The sequence below is a fragment of the Seriola aureovittata genome, chromosome 1 (genome assembly GCF_021018895.1).
Source record: "Seriola aureovittata isolate HTS-2021-v1 ecotype China chromosome 1, ASM2101889v1, whole genome shotgun sequence".
NCBI lineage: Eukaryota > Metazoa > Chordata > Actinopteri > Carangiformes > Carangidae > Seriola > Seriola aureovittata.
Genome location: NC_079364.1, coordinates 25,538,015 through 25,556,504, shown reverse-complemented (window position 1 = coordinate 25,556,504; position 18,490 = coordinate 25,538,015). Strand labels below are relative to the sequence as shown.

Genomic DNA, 18,490 nt, shown 5'->3' with positions numbered 1-18,490 from the left:
TCCAGCGGCTTGTGTTAAAGTCCCATATTGTATAACGCAGGCCTGACTCTGACATGCATTACATGTCCATGACTCAAAAGTGTTTTGCTGGAAAGTGGTATTCAATTAATTTAATTTCTTTGGAAAATAAATGGGAAATTCTTTATAGATTGTTGTGTCCCTGTAGTGTGAAGGCCACACAAGATGAATGTCATAAAAAGGAGCAAGCCCTCAGGGAAAATTTAGTTTTTCTCACCCTCTGTCCATTGCCTCTTTTAAGCTTACTCCTCATTATTTTGACTGTATTAACCCACAAGTAATGCACAGATGAGGTCTAGATCAGAAGACTATATGATACAGTCAAAAGCTCCAGAACATAATCTACTGACCTTGTGGTTACACTGTAGAAATGAGAATGAATTTTGAATCTCAAAATAAATACTGTACATATCTTCTGAGTCATTTCCTGCCTCTTTTTTCAGGCCAGAAACACTGAAACATTCTTCAGAAAAAATGCTGTTGTATATAAACATAAAGTTATCATGTTTAATAATTTCACATTATTAATTGCACACTTGAAATTGTATTTTAACATGCATTTGCATTTTTTACATAATACAGAGTTTAGCCAAGGCTAGGTGTGTTTGTACAATGTCCTTGTTTTTAATAGTGAGAGAAGAACAAAAAATAATCAACAAAATAATGATCTCTTGCAGCCAACCAGAAGAAGTTGACAAACATATTACAGTAGGCAAGTGCTCGATAAATAAAGGCAAGGGTGAAAAGGGTCTGTCTGCATATGTGTTTCACTGTGCCAGGAATTTCTAGAGAGTGAATGGAAACATGTCTTGGAAACTGTCCCCTGTATTCACAGTGCTGCAGCTTTCTATAGCTAACCCACTGAGTTGGTGTGTGACAGCTGACATTCAGTCCTTGACGGGCAGCGTTTTCGCCTCTCAGACGGATCCCTTCACTGGAAATAACCAAGCACTGAGTCACTCACACATGATGTCTAGAGATGGATGACTGTGTATGAGTCACATGCTCTTCATACCTGTTTGACTCCATCTCTCTCCTCACTTCTCTTTATCATCTGCAGCGGCTATTTCCAGAGAAGCTGTCAAGGTGCCAGTGGCTGCCAGCTGTGTCAGAGGCGGTGGTAAAGCGGCCGTGTGTGCGCCTCCCTCTGGCGACCATCACCACTGCGGTCATCATTATTTTGGCAGTGTTCAACCTGGTAAGACTACACTCACATGTCGAGTGCTAAGAGGGGGTCATTATATACTCTATTTCTAGCTGTGCTGCACTTCATAGCCGGCATGCCGAACTTCAAAGCACCCTGTCCAGTGTCTAATTGTCACTCAAATCTTTTTTTATCCCCCTGCAGTGCTTTGACCTGACAGATGTGACACCAGACATTAATGGCCTTTGTCCCACAAATCATACCCATGAGCAGGGATTAGATGGAGACCTTTTCTACCTGCCTGTGAGTGATGGATTAGTAACCCTGACCCAAACCATAGACAATGATAAAATGGAAATATCTAATGTATTTTTCATATCAGGCCAGATTAAATAGTATTTGCAAATAATCCTGCTATGTATTTAATGGAATACCAGAGATGACATGATGCCAGGATGGAGGGATTTGTGTGTCACTATCACTTGAGTTTCTGGGTTTTTCTAGACAACAATGGCAAAAAAGGATTGAATGCAAGGACCAAAACATCAGACATTTCATTGCAATGTTTAGTATGTTCAGTGTGTGTGCTGTTAGATTAATGTAGGAGATGACTGGGTGGCTCAAAATAAAACCTGTTAACACACAATTGCAAAGCAGTTGTTGGGCACAGTTTTGCACTTTAATCTGTATATCAGTTAACAGCATGCTCCCACTCTGGGTACTTTTCCTGTCTATGCAATAATCAAACCCATTGAGCCCGTTTGAGCTGAATTTGAGTTCCTCCTCACTGTGCTAAGTTGTCCCTAGGATATTGTCTGATACTGTGAAAGTTGCTTCTGGTATTTTTCCCAGGTCTAATTCTGTCTCTCCCCTCTTTCTCTCACTCAGTACTCTGTGTACTGTTGTATCCTCTCCCTCATTGCATGTGGAGTCTTCCTGCGGGTGAGCTTTGAGCTCAAAGTGCTCTTCCTCACCCTGGCCTCCACAGCATACTACATCATCATCCTCAGCACCAAGAAGAAACTGTTTGTGGCCTACGGACATTTCCTCTATGCTCAGACCAATAACAGCTGGAACTGCAGCAAGTTGGATTCAATGTAAAAAGAAAATCCTGTAGACTGTCTGGTAGTTTTCTGCTGCTTCTCTTGAAGTCTTAGTCTGTGGTTCTTTTGCACAAGAACAAAAGCTCTCAGCATACGCATGCATGTATATTTCAAACAAAGAAATTATTGAAACACATTGCATTATATTACAACTGTATAACTTAACTGAATCAGAACAGTTAAATATATATAATAATTAACTGGTGGAATAATAAACAACCAGAACAATGAGGGTGCTAGTGGTTAAAAGTTCCCTTAGAAAGACATGAGTTATTAATTCCCATTTACTGTGAATGATCATGTGTGAAATATGTAACTCAAAGTGAAGTCCAGGCGCAATGTTCCTGTTTGTTCTACAACAGAGATGACGAATCCATCCTGAGATGGATAGGGCTGGTGAAACACCCCCAGGTGATGAGCTGCATATACATCACCTTGTTCCTGGTTACTATGATCATCATCGCACAACAGGTAATGACATTCTTTGCATCTTCCTCCTTATTTCATTTCTTCAGATTAGAAACATAAAAGGTGTGCAAATGGAACCCACAAATGCACATTCATATAAGAGCCCATCATTACTTTATCTACACCTGCAAGAAATCCAGGAAAATTCAAATTAAAACAGTTTTAAGTTCTGGTTTTCTTTGTTGTCTGCTCTAAACTCACTGTGTTTCTGTCTCACTAGAATGAGTCCTGCTTCCGCCAAGACTTCCTACTAAAGTACAAGAACCACACAGAGCAGGACGAGATCGAGACCAGGGAGAACCTGAACCGCCTTCTGCTAGAGAATGTGCTGCCGGCCCACGTGGCAGCGCTGTTTGTTGGGGAGAATAAAAAGAACGAGGTGAGATGCCACCCACTCTATTTCTTTAATGGCGAATTAACAATACTACAGCCATGACTTGCTTATGTAAAGTTCAGTATGGATCCCTTCAGCTTTACATTTTTAACATAGAAAACTGAATGAATGTTTCCTATGATGTTTGGGTGTTTCCAAAATATTGTGTAACTTCTAAGATGAGGAAAAAGTTGCACTAATCTCTGAGAGGACATTTGGCCAGTAGAGCAACAACAGGTTTAAAAAAGATAAGACAGAAAAAGAAAAAGAAAAGAAGTAGTAGGCACAAGCAGAGGGAATGTTTTGCCCCTTAGTGGAACATGATACTGTACTTATTTATTGTGCCGACTGTTTACTCATGAGGTTATCAGATTATCACTGACAATGACTTGATTGTAAAGGTTAAAATGACACTGGCACACCATACTGGGCATATTTGCAAACAGTGTTTGTCAGAAGCGGCTCTGTGCTTTGATGGCTTCCAGTGTCGTGGTGACTATGTTGAAGCAAATGTCATTTTACTTGGGTGACACTGGTTGACAGGAATTATCTTGTGTGGGGATTTATGAAAGGTAGTGCTGCATCTTGAGTTTGGTGCAGCACTTGTCTTGAGTTTTCTTTACTATTATGAGCTTAATTCAGCCCGAAACTGTGAGTTGCTGTAGTTACAGGAGGTCTGTCTGAAAATATCACTTATACCTAAAACCTTAAAGCGGAACACTGTCATTCTCCTCCTTGGTAAAACTATTAACTGTTCATTTTATATTTGGGGTTTTTCCCAACAGGACCTCTACTACAAGTCGTATGACTGTGTGTGTGTGATGTTTGCCTCGGTGCCGGATTTCAAAGAGTTTTACACAGAGTGTGATATCAACAAGGAGGGCCTGGAATGCTTGAGGCTGCTCAACGAGATCATCGCCGACTTTGACGAGGTCAGGAAGACAAAGAAGGAAATGCTCTCTGTCAACCTCATCCTTCTCTGTGATACATGACATCTATGTCTGTTATCAGTAGCTCTGTTTATGTAATTGGTTACCATTGTGCTGAAACAGTATTATTATCTAGCTAAATCCCTGCAGTGTAAATGCCAGCAGGAGCAAGTACTGTAAATGATTAAGTTTTTACATATACACATTGACTCATTTTGTTGTCCTCTAACCCAACAGCTGCTGTCCAAGCCAAAGTTCAGTGGTGTGGAGAAGATCAAGACAATTGGCAGCACTTACATGGCTGCTGCTGGGCTTAGTGGGACGCCTGGTCAGGAGAACAATCAGGTGGAGTAGCTACTGCTTCAGACCTGGGTCAGACCAGGGTCTGATCGGCTCTGTTAAGTGTTTCTCAGCAATCATCAATACAAAAAAAACAAAAACATAATGCAGTCATAATGAGGCAGTGGAATGACATAGCTCTGATTGTGTTCTTCCAGGACATAGAGAGGCAACAGGCCCAGATAGGGAACATGGTGGAGTTTGCAATCGCTCTGATCGGCAAGTTGGACGGCATCAACAGACATTCCTTCAATAGCTTCAGGCTCCGTGTGGGTGAGTGAGCTCTGCTGCCTTTCATTGACTGAACACTGCGATGTATCCCGCTCTGATTGGCCCAACTCAGCAACCCAACAGGTTTCTCTGCATGATTGACACTAATGCAACAGTCTTATCAAAGTGAACGCATCTTTATAAGCTGTCACCTTTGACAGAAATCATTTGTATCAGCTGTGGTTGTTTGTGTGCTAAGGAGAAATTACTGTGGTTAACCAGTACATCAAACAATTTATATTATATATAATATATATATATATATAATAAATGTTAAAGTCAAACCAAGAGATAGAGACAGAACCCGTTTGAGAGTGTGTGTTGTGTCTGCATTCCTGACACAATTATTCCCAGACTTGAATCTGAGCAGACAAAAACTTGGATAAAAGTTTTGGTTAAAACATTTACATTTCTTTGGAGATAAAAACTTACATAAGGCATAAACACTGAAACTCAAGCTGAGTGGAATAAACCGTCTTTAACAGATTACTGTCCCTATCAGCAGCTGTGTCTGAACATGTTGTAACTGAAACAAAACACACTACCTTCTGCTCTTGAAATATGTGTTTATTAAAAAGCAATTAGTGTTTGGCACAGACCTTTTGTACTGAGCAGCCACAACTTTGGTGGCGGGCTCCATCAAATAAAGGGACACACTTTTTATGGTGTTATCATATACTTACGTAATGTGTTCAGTGACATGATTATCTGTGAAACAGATTTCTTCTCACACTTTTATCACTCAAACTTCTTGATAGATGCAGTGAATTGTTACATTTCTTTGCCTGGGTTTTCGCAGAGGAATTTGATGTTTGCAGTTTTAAAAATCCCTGATAAAATATTGTCAAACCTTTTTCAACTATTTCAATTTGCCCTTTTGCTGGCTCATGTCCTTGACAAAAAAGATTGCTTTGTAGTAATGAATAAAAATGTTTTTCATTCTGGCTGACATTTTACCTTTTCATGGATCATCTCCACCTCTACTGGGTGAGGTCTGTAGATGGATGAATCTCATTTGTGACCTTGACATGTTGTGTCACTTTCTCTGTAAATTCTCCACATGGACATTACACCATAAATACAGAGTTAAATTTTGGGTGGTGCGCTCTTGTTTGTTCTTCCACAGGCATTAATCATGGCCCAGTGATAGCTGGAGTGATCGGGGCGAGGAAGCCTCAGTATGACATCTGGGGCAACACGGTCAATGTAGCCAGCAGGATGGAGAGCACCGGGGAGCTCGGAAAGATCCAGGTACATTCAGCACAGTCCAACAAAGGCAGACAGCAGCGTTTCATATGGTGTTCTTAAAGGTCAAACAGCAATAGGTCACTTCTCACATAGTTGCAGTTTCTTAGCTTTCTATTGCAAATCTCAACACAATCATGGCTGGATTTACAAAGATCCAATTTCTGACTTTCGATCCATCTTAACAGCAACAAAAAAAAATCCCATCCTCTGCCAGTCATAAGAACCTCTCATGAGATGAACATTTTATTTACCTTTTCCCTGAAACTGCACTTTGTGCACTGGTGTGTCCCATTTACTTGTGAATTCAAAGCAATTCATGCTTTAACTTGAGAAACTACTTGAATTACTTTGCCTCTGCTATTGGCTGTCATCTAATACTACCATAGCTGCAGTGTAATGCTGTCATAATGAAGTTGGAAATTGATACATGCATTCATTAAGAAAATTCAGGTGTTATTTGGGACCATATAATTTCATTTGAGTTTTATGATGAAGTCTGTAACTATTAAGAAAAAAGTTATAAATTAGCTGTTTAAATTGGACTTTTCTTAGCTGCATTTACGCATTATTTTTTTGTGACTACTTCCAGGTAACAGAGGAAACGTCCGCCGTGCTACAGAAGCTGGGATACTCGTGCGAGTGTCGAGGATTTATCAATGTCAAGGGGAAAGGGGAGCTAAAAACCTTCTTTGTGTGTACCGACATGAGCAAGCAGCAAGGTATGGGGCTGAGCTGAGGCTGGGCCTCCACAGTCAACAGAACTGGAGATAGGCTCATGTACGAGTCAGAGTTTACAAGCTCCTGCACACAAGTGTTGAGACAGATGTGACTGTAATACAGCTCTGTTCCAGTGACGTTGCTGAATGAAAATACTGAGGAGTATTAAGGACTTAAAGGAACTGCCGCCACGCTGTGTGGTGGATGTGACATTGAACTCTCTGCTTGGGACCCTTTTTGTCAGATCAGGATGTGGCGGTCATGATGGAGAGATGGTCAGTACGAACAATCACCATCTTTTTCTATTCACAAACACATTCACATCCAATGATCAGTCACTTTTGTACCTTTTTTTTCTGTCTTTAACCTAGATGTTGTTTGTGAAAGAAAAGATGTATATTATACTAATGCCAAATACAGTTATGTATTTTTGAGGACCTGTTTGGTCCTATAAAAACAAAACAATGGATTCTGTTTGGATCATAATGTGAAACCTATGTAGTTTTCCTGTTTTAGAAGGGATGGACACTCCGCTCTGTTACTGTGTAATGAGCAAGATATATGTGAGGCGGTTGGACAGAGCTGTTTCAATGTCAGGAACAGGCTGTACAGTAGATATAGAAAAGCTATTTTCTTTCTTCTTTCTGCAAGACATAATTCAGACAACAAAAAGTAAGTTTCACTTTCTGGCCAAACTACAAATCCTAAAATTAATGTATCCTCAGCACCTTTGATTGCTGCATAAGTTTAGGTTTAACAACTCTTTATGTGAAGCTCTTTTAGGTTCCAGCTGTGCAGTTTGGCCCAAGTAATATATACAACAAGATATTTGCTGTGTTTCAAGAGGAGGTAGACAAATCTGTGTGCTGTATGTATGCCATCTGTTAAATGTTTATTCTGCTCAGATAAGAAAACAGTTTTCAGTGTCTTTAGCTGCCTGTCTGCAAATATGCTGCAATGCGGGAAACCTGTGACACTCTCCTCGGTGTCCTCAGTCTGTGTGATCCAACTATCTGCCTGCTGTGAATGTTTTTTCTGGCTCCAGCTCAGATGTGATCATCTGACCCGATCTGGATCGCTCTCTGTGCCTCTGAAAACTTAATTTGTCTCGTGGCCTTACCTTTTGAGACCACCAACTTGTCTGTAATTGTGGTTACATAATAATAATGTATTGGCCTTTGTGTGAACAAATGTGATATTGAATTTTGTACAGCTACAGAATGTAATAAATGTTTTCCTAAGTCTGTGGTTTTGTTGTGTAGTGCTTCACATGAGCCAAGGTTTCTATATAAAAAAAAAATGGTTTATTGATTGAAATGCATACAAATGTCACACAAAAGTTTATACAAAACTTAAATTATTAAACTGAATGAGGGTGGTTGAAATGTCATTTTACAGCGACGACCGGAACTGCATCTTGACAAGTGGACAAGGCCTCCATTGGTTCAGCCATCTCCTGCACTGAAAACATTGACAAGTATATTAGGTGCTATGCCGTGGCTGAAATGCACAGTATTTGTAAGGTAAAATTAGGCAGTCAGGGATGTTAAAATATTCAAATTAAAAACTGCATATCCCACAGGTTACATGTTTGCAGAAGAAAAGCTTGTTTGCAGCAGGTTGTATCAGGTGTTTTACCTGTAGTGAGGTCTATGAAGGGCTCAGGGGGTTCTGGAGGTACAGCGATGCCCATGGCCTTCCTAATGCCGTAGATGCTGCTGACATCACACGGCGCCACTTGGCCAGTCAGCTCGGCCAGGTTCCCAGTCACCTTCTCAGCTGTAAACGCAAGAAAAGGAACATTATGAAGACAGCAGGAAATGAGATAAAGCTTTGTGTAATTTTTATTTTGAGAAGAGGTTATCCAAGCTAATCTCAATTTAGCTGTTTTTTTTTTGCTATTGATTCAACCGATAGCCAGAATATTCTTCCACCGGAAGTTCTGTGTCATGTTAAAAGAATAGTCCAACATTTGGTGAATGTGCTTATTAGTTTTAGACAAAAAGGTTGATATCTGTATGCCAAATATGTAGCTGGAACTAGCAACCTGTTAGCTTAGCATAAAGAGTGAAAAGGGGGGGGGAAGCTACCCTGGCTCCGTCCAAAATCCACCTAGCAGCATCTCTAAAGCTCACAAGTTAGCATGTTGTATCTTTGTTTATTCTGTACAAAAATGAAGTGTAGTTTGAGCAGCATTGGCCAGCTTAGCCAAAGTAAACTCCAAGCACAGGTCAAAACAGTAGTACAAATATTCAACACCCAAAAATTGAAAACACAAAACTGCCATTTCAACCATGACATCACTGGGAACGAGGTCAATGTCACTGTCTAAAAGACAAACCACATCTGTGCAGGATGGCCATTAAAAACGTGAGAGTGTTGTTAGAGGTCTGCAGCTTAAGGTGAGGAAGGTGCCTGCACTGAGAGGCTCTTACCCAGCTCCAGCTCCTTGGCAGTCGGGGCCAGCAAGCAGATCATGTTCGGAGGCTGCTTGGCACTCAGACGCTCCTTCTGTGCTTCCTGCAAGTTGCGCAGCAGCTTTGTAGTCTCATCCAGTTTCCGCTGGAAGTGCAGGGCCTCTGTGACGGATAGGGGAGGTGGGTGACAGACGGACAACACACCGACACATACACAGTTAACACCTCCTCTGTGTTCCTCCAGTTACCTTGTGCTAACTTTTGCTGTTTTTGGTTACACAAATCCACAACAATAAAGCCATTCTTTCTGAGCCCTGGTGATGGACCCCTCAGTCTTACAGTTACATTTATACCTGAGAATGCTGAGCCTCCATCCAGCTGCTTCAGATGGGGGTTGTTTTTGTTTGTTTGTTTTGAATTAGCTAAGTGGCAGCAGAATTTAGAGGGTAACTTCTTTGTTCCCATAATCCTTTCATGCACAGAGAAAGCAGTCAGGGCTGACCAGATGTGGGAAGATCATATCTGTGATCTTCCATGACAGTGGGCTGTTATGTGACAGGTTTACACTTTAGTTTAAATAAAACTGCAATGTGAAATTACTTTGATGTGCAATGTAAATGAAGGTGAAATTTTTTTTGAATTACATTAAGTGAATCAAAAGAAAATAAAGCTGCTACAATTTTGATAACTCGAAAAGCAACAATCTGTTTCCAGCTTCTTTAAAGTGAGGATTTGCTGTTTTTCTCTGTTTTACATCTGAAAATGTGGTCGGACAAAAGAGCAGGAAAAAGCAATCTGAAGCTGTCACCAGAACTTTTCATTATTTTCTGACATCTTTTTTTTGACATTTTATAGACTACACAGTTTCAAGTCTGTCTTAACCACATATGGACCACATGCCCATATGGTTTTGAAAGCTCTACGGCGTTAAAGTTGTAACTGTTCCTCCTGTCCACACGAGCTTTGAAGCGATCTCTTACTGATGCCACTCCAATGTCAGAGCTCAGTCAGTGTAAAAGACGCTCAGCAAGAAAACACTATTTGTGGGGACAAAAGGGAGAATTCTGTGCTACAGAGACAAAGACACTCACTCATTTTGACAAAGTCACATTCCTGAAGCTTCGTATTAGTTTCATCTGAACTTTTGACATTTTGAAACAGAATGTGTGAAACTTAATTTTTTCCAGGGCTCATATGGACAGGGGGATCACACAATGGCGACTTAAAAAATTGTGAACCTATCTTAAAATGAAAAAAACTAATAAACACATTAACTGCATGTAATTGTTAACTGCATCCCTAAATCTAAAAAAACTATGTGTGAGAAGTTTTACCTCCAGAGAGCTCCTCAGCCATCTGCAGGCCTGCAGCGGAGCACAGGGAGTTGAGCCTGCTGCACTTAGATGCTTCAGGTTCAGCTACCTACAAGAGATGGAGGGGAAACAACATGTTTAGTCAGAGTAGAAAAATGCATTTCTCATTGGACAGCTGACGTTTCAAGGGAACATCCAGGACCTTTGAAGCCTCTTTAGACACGCTGCGACTTTGCGCCAATAAAATTAAATCTGATGAAAAGCTGCAACACCCGAGCAGGGGATGAGAATAAACTGGAGAGCGGCCAAGAACAGCAAACAGCCAGGACAGAGGGTTGCTGTGTGCCTGACGGAGGGGCCTGTGCTCTGGTTTCCTCCGCTGCTCTGAGGAGCGATTCAGCCGCGCCTGCCAGCGGGCACTGAAAGAAAACATGGGCCTCTCCAAATTCTCCACCAGCGGGCCTTTAGCGAACAGCACCGCTGTGTTTGGAGGGGAAATGTTCTTTCCATGCGTGGATGGATCAAAGCTAAACGCAGGCCCCTGCTATGTTGACACAGCTGGTTGATGCAGCAGCCATCTGCAAACGCCATCTATACTGACAAAATGAAATTAAGCATCCACACATGAGGTGTTATGCAAGAACGTGCTTTACAGTGAAACAACGCACAGTGGGAACTGCTCCTCCAAACATCACATCAAACACTGATGAGGGCGAATGGCTCCAGTTCTATGTTGCATAGCACACGCTGAAATTTCTCATTATGAACTCGATATCCATTTCCATTCGTAATGTGCAGGGGGGGAGGGCTGCTTATCACTGGGGACACAACAGGTGTTCAATCTGAAATCCAGCTCCAGATCGACTCCAATGTCTTACCTCATTTTCCCCCTTGTCCTCTTGTGTATTTGCTGGCTCATCCACATGCTGGAGAGGCAGAAAAGACAGAAAAAGCAGATTCAGTAAACTGAGATTTGATTTGATCCAGAGCTGTTAAAGTCAGTAGTAAATGGATCAGTTCAGATATCACAGTAACTGCTTACTGCCTCCTTCAGGGTTTTTGAATGCTCTCCGTTCGTCATTGCATCCAGGAGATTGTCTGCCAGCTTGTACACGTACTCGTCTGATTTGGCCAGAAAGTCTGACAAGCTGCTAAACACACACACACACACACACACACACACACACACACACACACACACACACACACACACACACACACACACACACACACACACACACACACACACACACACACACACACACACACACACACACACACACACACACACACACGTGTTTTCTGAGCAGCAGCAAGGTTAAAATCAGAATCACTTTGTTGGCCAAGCATAATGAGAAGTTGCTATTGACTCTGCTGACACTTGCTGCAACTGAACCTCCTACACACTCTAAGAAAGAAAAATATGCTTCTGACAATAATTACATATTTTCATACATGAAAACAAAGTGACAGTGTGATTTTCAATGAAGAGAAATAAAAGACTGAGCAGATGACACAAGAGACAATGACAGTTCCTGTCACAGTGATTCAACACACACAATGAAAAACAAACTCATACACAGCAGCATGTCTTATCTTATGAGGCACGTTAGTTGACAACCTCACACAAAAAAAGCGGAATAGTCTTCTGTTCTTCTGTCACATGTCCCCTGCTACTTTTACACTAGCAAGCTCAAAAAAGTGCTACCAGATTTAGCCAGTTAGGATCTGTTAGCTCGAGCAACGACAATGTCAATGGTAATTCTGAATTAAGCTACCTAGCTAGTTTACCAGCTAGCTAAGCAGCATGTGCAGCTACATAAATAAAGGATGTTACGTTCTGTGTCTGTGTTTACTTTTTTATTTAATCACTTTGCATCTCCATAGACATAAAGTGCAAGCCAATGGTACAGTGAGTGCCCTGCAGCACAGAGAACCATGAGATAACTGACAGAAAGAAACTGGAATTAAAGTTTAAGAATTGAAGTCAGGTTGAGGCCCAGTCTACAGCTGACAGCTGCTCCAGACTCAGTAAACTCAGTGAAAACATCTGCGAGGTAATCAGCCAGGAATGCCTCAAGTGACGTTTTGTGTAAATGCCACTGAGCTCGAGTGTGTTTTTGGTCATACTCTACATACCTGTCTGAACCCTGCAGACTGCACTCCTCTCCATAGAAAGAATAGATAAGGTCAGAATCGTCCTTGCTGATGTTAGCAAAGCTGGAGTCGTAGGTGGGTGCGTAGGAGGTGAAGGGTCCATAGTTCATGTAGGACACTGTGGAAAGTGTTTTACAAACAGGACGGCTCATCATTAGTGATGTACACTAAGATCTGATGTTAGTTCTCTTAACACATGTAGTCATCACAATGGAGTACCTGGAGTAATCCTGTTCCTCTTGTCCTCCCTGAAGCCCTGCAAGGTGTTCACACCACTCTGCAGTCGGTTGGACATCATGCCCAGTTTCACAGGACAGTAACCAACATCTGGAACAGGAAACATTATATTTTAACGGATTTCATGAGTTTTTTTTTTTTTAATTATCAATGGCTGCAAACAACAATTATTTTCATTATCGATGAGTTTGCCGATTATATTCTTCATCAATTGTTGGACCTTAAAATGCCTGAAAATAGTGAAACATGTCCATAACAGTTTTCCAGAGTCCAAAGTAACATCTACAATTAGTTTTTGTTCAAGCAACACTACAAAATCACAATCATCGAAAGGTAAGAAAACCACCAAATATCCTAATTTCCAAAGCTGGAACCAGTGATTAAGTTAAATTAAGGTTTATTAGATCTTTATTAAGGTTCCGATGGACTTACCTCCTGCTGATAGTTCTGCTGGATTAAGGATTGCCAAAGTGGTGGAGCCGTCAGTCTTCCGTCTCGCAAACTCCAACTATACAACAAATACATTTTGAGTAAGGCTCAATGGCAGGAAAGACCAATAAAAATGTATGAGAACCTCACATTTAGAAGCAAACACGTCAAAAATAATGAAACCCCTACAGGACTAAAAGAACTCAACTCAACCGATGGCCTTACAATTAGCTTCTTTTCATGCCATCATTTTGAAAGGGTCATATTTTTATCGGCGAATATGTCCATTTGACCAAAAGAAATCTTCAGTTTAACCCTGCTTTCTCACATCACACTGCAGCACTCTGTTAGACAGCTTTCCTCCAGACTCCTGGATGACCTTGCGGATTTCCTCCAGCTCTTTCTCTGCCTTTGCTGCTTCATCCTTGGAGTCCTTGTCCTGTCTGCAAACGAAACACAAATTGAAAGACTGAAAGACACTTTGACCGTGAATGAAAAGGTTTTTCTTCCTTTGTGTCGAGACTAAATAGCATGAACATAGCAGCAAAATACTGCAGGAAGGAAATCTGTATGAACTTCTCTGCTTATCAAACGCCTCCGTTCACCTTTCATCTCTCTAATAATCTTGAATCTCTCTAAGCATTTTATTGACATCAGTAGCACCATCAAGATTTTATACGCAGCATCTTCTTTTGCACTACAATTACCACCTCGCTGATGTATGCCTCTGCCAGACAAGTTGCACGAAATATGGTCACAATCTTCCTGAGTTACTGTGCTGAATAATGTCATGGGGTGTTTTTGCAGAACATTATGATGTGACAGAGAAGTTGACCTTTGAGCATTTGGATTTAAAATGTCAACACTTCATAATTTCATCCTTTTAGACATTTGTTTTAAATTGTGTCATAATTAGCATATAAAATCGTGAGTTATGGTGAAAACCGTGTTTTGTTAGGTCACAGTGACCTTGACAATCAAATTCTAATCAGTTCATCCTTGAGTCCAAGTGACTGTACCAAATTTTAAAAAATTAATTCAAGGCGTTACTGAGATGTTGCATTCACAAGAATGGGATGGACGTACGTACAGACCGACAGATGGACAGACAACCTGAGAACATAATGTCTCCATTGGCGCAGAGGCATAAAGATGTAAAGGTAGCAAGTAGCTTAAGGAAAATCAGCACAGTGAAGGTGTTCCTCAGGCTGTTGCTCTGACATTGAGTCATATCTAACACATGATTTTAATCATCAGGTTCTGTTACGTCACTGGGCAACAATACACTGATTTCAAAGATGTACAGCCATGAGAGAAAACAAGAACCAGCATGCTGTGAGGCATTCCTCGCATTCTCAGCCAATGGCTTCACGGTGGAAAACTTATTTACTTTAGTGTCGGAAAAAAAAAGAAAGAGAAAAAAAAACACTCACAGAAACTGAAACTCACGTTGTCAATGGGAAATGACCAAGTTGGAAATGGCTTCAATCAACGTGCAGCATTCTTATTTCTGGCATTTTAGTCATCTCAACTCTTCCTGTGTTGACATGTAACCAACAATGTCAGCTCTTATTTTGGTTTTAAAACCTGGTATTGTAGCAGGTAAGCTGGTAAATGTGGTTAGGTGGAGAAAATATTTTAAAAATCTTCTTCTCTTCTGTTCAAGATCAGAAACTAATTTTGGCCATTTCTCGAATGACATGTCTTTAAGAGATCTCTGAGATCTCACATACATCTTTAACAGACTTTAGATGAATGTAAAATATGGAGAGTCAAGGGGTTTGTGTAGTGAATACATAATCATTATTATTTCAATTCCTCACACTGTAATCTGGGCCCTCCTAGAATCAGAGCAGAGGTAATATATGAGATTTTAGGTCAGCGGGTTAAAGGACCTGGGTGTGCCCGGTGTGTGGGAGCTCTCGCTGGTGTCTGTGGTCATGGGTCCCTCTCTGTTCTGGTCAAGGCTGGTGCCCCCTTGTTCTTCAGACTTCCCTGGTTGTTTGGCAGACGGGTCGAGGCCAGACATGAACTCTATGCTCTGCTTCAGGCTGTCCAGCCTCTCCTACAGAGAAGATTAAAACGTTTTTTATTAGTATCAGGAAAGAGCAGTCAATAATTAGAAAAAGAAAACCCATTGGTAGTACTGATGGTATTGTATGTAATCATCTGCTGCCCCCATCTGTTGATCAGTGCAAAAGCAAGGCCATTTAGCTTCGCTCCAGAGCTTCGTATGAAGTTTAAAGCAAACAACACTGCTACACTTCGAGAGTAGAGATTAAATAATGACATCTGGTGGCAAATAAGCCAGTTGACGTGAAGACTCCATCACTTTACACTGATCGCATACACCCAAATAAAAAAAATTCATGAAAATATAAATAATGGCACAATAAACTTTTCATATTAAAAAAATGCTATTTAAAAAAGCTAGTCACCCAGAATGATTTAGTGAATACTGATTTGAATGTCCTACTGGGAACAAATGGAAAATGTCAGATTCTATGTTTACATCACAATAAACAAGACAAATCGATGCAGCTGGTGTAATTCCTTAAAGAAGTTACTTACTCCGAACCTTGAGTTTCATACCTGGCTCAGGATCTTCATTCCAGAGTGTAACAGTTTCCGAGCGGCTTTATGGTAGATTGTTTCATGTTTGTTGTAAACCATGGCGTTTTCACACATGATCCTGAAATCCACCTGCATTAACAACATGTTCCACATCAAACACTTGACAACATGACAAAAAACAGCATTTGTATGTGAAAATGTTTTCAAGAAATGTAAAACTCTAGTTTAAATGACAAACTTTAAGCCTTGGCTCACGCTATAGCTAAGATGGCACATTTTTAATGACATTATACTTTACTTTTATTCTCTGTGAAAGAGACTCTTATTGTGACAGAAATCCAACATGATCTTAGCAAGTTTATCCTGTTGTTTGAGTATGTCTGTAGTAAACCTTGTGTGCAGTGCAGAGAGATACCTTGAGTTCATCCAATGAATGGTAGCACTCTTTCTTTACTTTGTCCTTCATTGTACTGAAATCCATAGGACGCTTGATAATTGAAGAGTAGCCCGGAGCAATGAGGTCTGTCACTGGAAACGAGAAGAACGCGCTGGGGTCTTTCCTACAGAGAAAAAAAACAGCATTTATTATATAAAATTTATTATACAAAAAACAGAGAAAGAAGGACAGATATAGAGAGTGGTGTCCCCAACAACGTCCTCGTATCAATAAATGATCAATAATGTACCTTTGGAGCTGCCTGATGAGCTGGTTCAAAGCTTCCTGCAGAGGAGTCTGTTCTTTCTCTGCAAGTAAGAAAGGTTAGAGAAGTTAAAGGGGTTAAGAGAAAATAAAAAATGGTACAAAACCCTAAAGAAGCTGAGATTTGAGACTACCTTCCAGTTTATCCAGCTCTGAACGGATAGGAGTTCTGCTCTGCTCTCTGTCATCGTCTCCTTCTGCATCTTGTCCTTTCTTCTTTTTTGTCATCTATCATTACAACAACATTCGTTAAATTTAACCTAGCATGAGGAAAATCAATGCCAGCTACTTACAACATCCTTGACTATCCCAATCTTGGGGACAGAATCTACAGTAGGGTTACCTTTTTCTTTCCTCTGTCATCCTCCGGTGACCCAAAGCTCCTCTCTTTATCCTTCTTCTTCTTCTTTTTCTTGTCTTTGGGTTTGTCGTATTCCGCCGGCTGCTCGTCGTAAAATGTGTCCAGACTCGAGCTTCCCGCCGTCACTTCGTTTCCAGACACTTTTAACACCAGCTTCAGCGGTCTCTCTCCGTACTCTGCGGGCACAATATCGACAGGAGGCGTCAATTAGCTAACAGTGGCTAACTACATAATAACTGACAAGTGCTACAAAAAATAGCCGCTAACAGCTAGTCAGTTTACCTAGCAGGCGTGTAAGAGAAGCTACAGCTAACCCTGTATTATATTTTTAAATCGCCTACTTTTTTCGACCGACTTGTATGAAAACAGACAGAAACATGCAGAACACAGATAGTTAAATCAGTCCCATATTTTGTTTAACAGTAACCAGGCTAACTTATCAGATGGCTAATACTATGCTAACAGGGCTAGCAAGCGCGAAACAGAGTATTCGAGTCTTTGTATTAAACAAATCAATAGTAATAGTAAAAAATAATAAGTGCTTGAGCATTCTGCAAGTGAAATACCTTCATATCCGTGTTTTTCGGACTTGTGCTTTTTGTGCTTCTTGCCCATTGTTTGTATTTTGATCTGGCACCGACCGGTTCCTCTCTGATCTCTGTGGTGGCGGAAGCACTACAGTGGAAACTGCGCCGAACGACGCAAGCATACAGCGCCACCTGCCGGGGAGGCGGTGGTAACGTACGGTGATGCGGCCCCCCTTCTCGCCGGTAGGGGGCAAAATAAGTTCAGGATTAAACTTCGACCAGTATTTCTGAAGAGCTCCTCTATGCGAGCACAAGGAGCATCTGGGAGCTGTAGCAGTTACCGAGACCATCTTTCAATCAGAGCACGCAGGTGTAATCATTTATCCAACGCTTTTGATCAAGACAAAGAGCTCCATCAGCTCACCTGGGCCAGCTTTGCTCCTAATTCTGCAATCTGTGCCAATATTACAGAATACATGTCCCTAAATGTAAGAATAAGGCAAAACAAACAAACAAAAATATATATGTTTGGGGAGTAAACCCAACACCAACACACACAGGGCAAGTCACCGCTAATTAAAGAAGTTCTGTAGCTATTAAGTATTGTACTTTAACAAAGTCGGGATGCTTGCACATAACGCAATAAAAGACAAATTGTCAAAATGGAAACAGCGGAGGACGAGAGATCCTGATATTTAGTCCCCAGTGTATGTCAAGTGCCATAAATGCTATATTGCCTAAATTTACCACAATACATCTCAATAGCCTCTTTTGTTATACTTCTCCCACATCCAAAATGCCCACATCTTTCAAACTTTATGTCCAGTTTGAAATGCATGCCCTCAGTTATAAATGTGAAGTCTCAGAGACAAAGATAACTGATCACATCATCAGGGTTTTTCTCTTTTTTTTGGACTTAAGTTTACTGAACTGCTGAAATTGATGCAGTGGCCCTTTAAGTTATGTTAAAGGTATTAAAGGTAGGTGTTTAAGGTGTACTGAATTGCAAACTTTTTCACTGGCTTACACAGGGTGTATTTTTACAATTTCAATTCACAAATGAATGAACTGAATCTTGTTTAAATTAACCACACTAAGCTCCAAAGGAGGCGGATGACATTTGGTTGTGGCTGGGCTTCAAGGGACAATGTACAGTCTGGAGCTTC

The 18,490-nt window shown here is 40.9% G+C and overlaps 2 protein-coding genes across 5 annotated transcripts in view; one reads left to right on the top strand and one right to left on the bottom strand.

Annotated features, from left to right (window-relative positions):
* adcy7 (adenylate cyclase 7) overlaps positions 1 to 7,851 on the top strand; it is a 56,963-nt gene extending 49,112 nt beyond the window's left edge. For all 3 annotated transcript variants that reach the window (XM_056381186.1, XM_056381171.1, XM_056381178.1), the window contains 10 exons: positions 1,079 to 1,216; positions 1,367 to 1,465; positions 2,051 to 2,259; positions 2,628 to 2,736; positions 2,954 to 3,112; positions 3,892 to 4,038; positions 4,273 to 4,380; positions 4,533 to 4,647; positions 5,771 to 5,895; positions 6,482 to 7,851. In XM_056381186.1, the coding sequence (XP_056237161.1) occupies positions 1,079 to 1,216; positions 1,367 to 1,465; positions 2,051 to 2,259; positions 2,628 to 2,736; positions 2,954 to 3,112; positions 3,892 to 4,038; positions 4,273 to 4,380; positions 4,533 to 4,647; positions 5,771 to 5,895; positions 6,482 to 6,628 (1,356 nt within the window). In that variant the 3' untranslated portion in view covers positions 6,629 to 7,851. The remainder of the gene's footprint in view (positions 1 to 1,078; positions 1,217 to 1,366; positions 1,466 to 2,050; positions 2,260 to 2,627; positions 2,737 to 2,953; positions 3,113 to 3,891; positions 4,039 to 4,272; positions 4,381 to 4,532; positions 4,648 to 5,770; positions 5,896 to 6,481) is intronic.
* A 45-nt stretch (positions 7,852 to 7,896) lies between these two features.
* Positions 7,897 to 17,482, bottom strand: brd7 (bromodomain containing 7). 2 transcript variants are annotated; one of them, XM_056381209.1, is made up of 17 exons: positions 17,364 to 17,482; positions 16,780 to 16,973; positions 16,571 to 16,664; positions 16,423 to 16,480; positions 16,152 to 16,296; positions 15,755 to 15,865; positions 15,058 to 15,227; positions 13,491 to 13,605; positions 13,166 to 13,241; positions 12,716 to 12,823; positions 12,479 to 12,614; positions 11,382 to 11,490; positions 11,218 to 11,265; positions 10,361 to 10,448; positions 9,045 to 9,188; positions 8,248 to 8,388; positions 7,897 to 8,070 (listed from the first exon to the last, which is right to left on the bottom strand). In XM_056381209.1, exons 1-17 carry the CDS (start codon positions 17,410 to 17,412, stop codon positions 7,997 to 7,999), a joined length of 1,860 nt encoding a protein of 619 aa, XP_056237184.1. In that variant the 5' UTR covers positions 17,413 to 17,482; the 3' UTR covers positions 7,897 to 7,996. The 2 variants fall into 2 exon arrangements, with proteins under 2 accessions (XP_056237184.1, XP_056237193.1); XM_056381218.1 differs by having other exon boundaries at positions 11,382 to 11,487.
* Between the last annotated feature and the right edge of the window lie 1,008 nt (positions 17,483 to 18,490).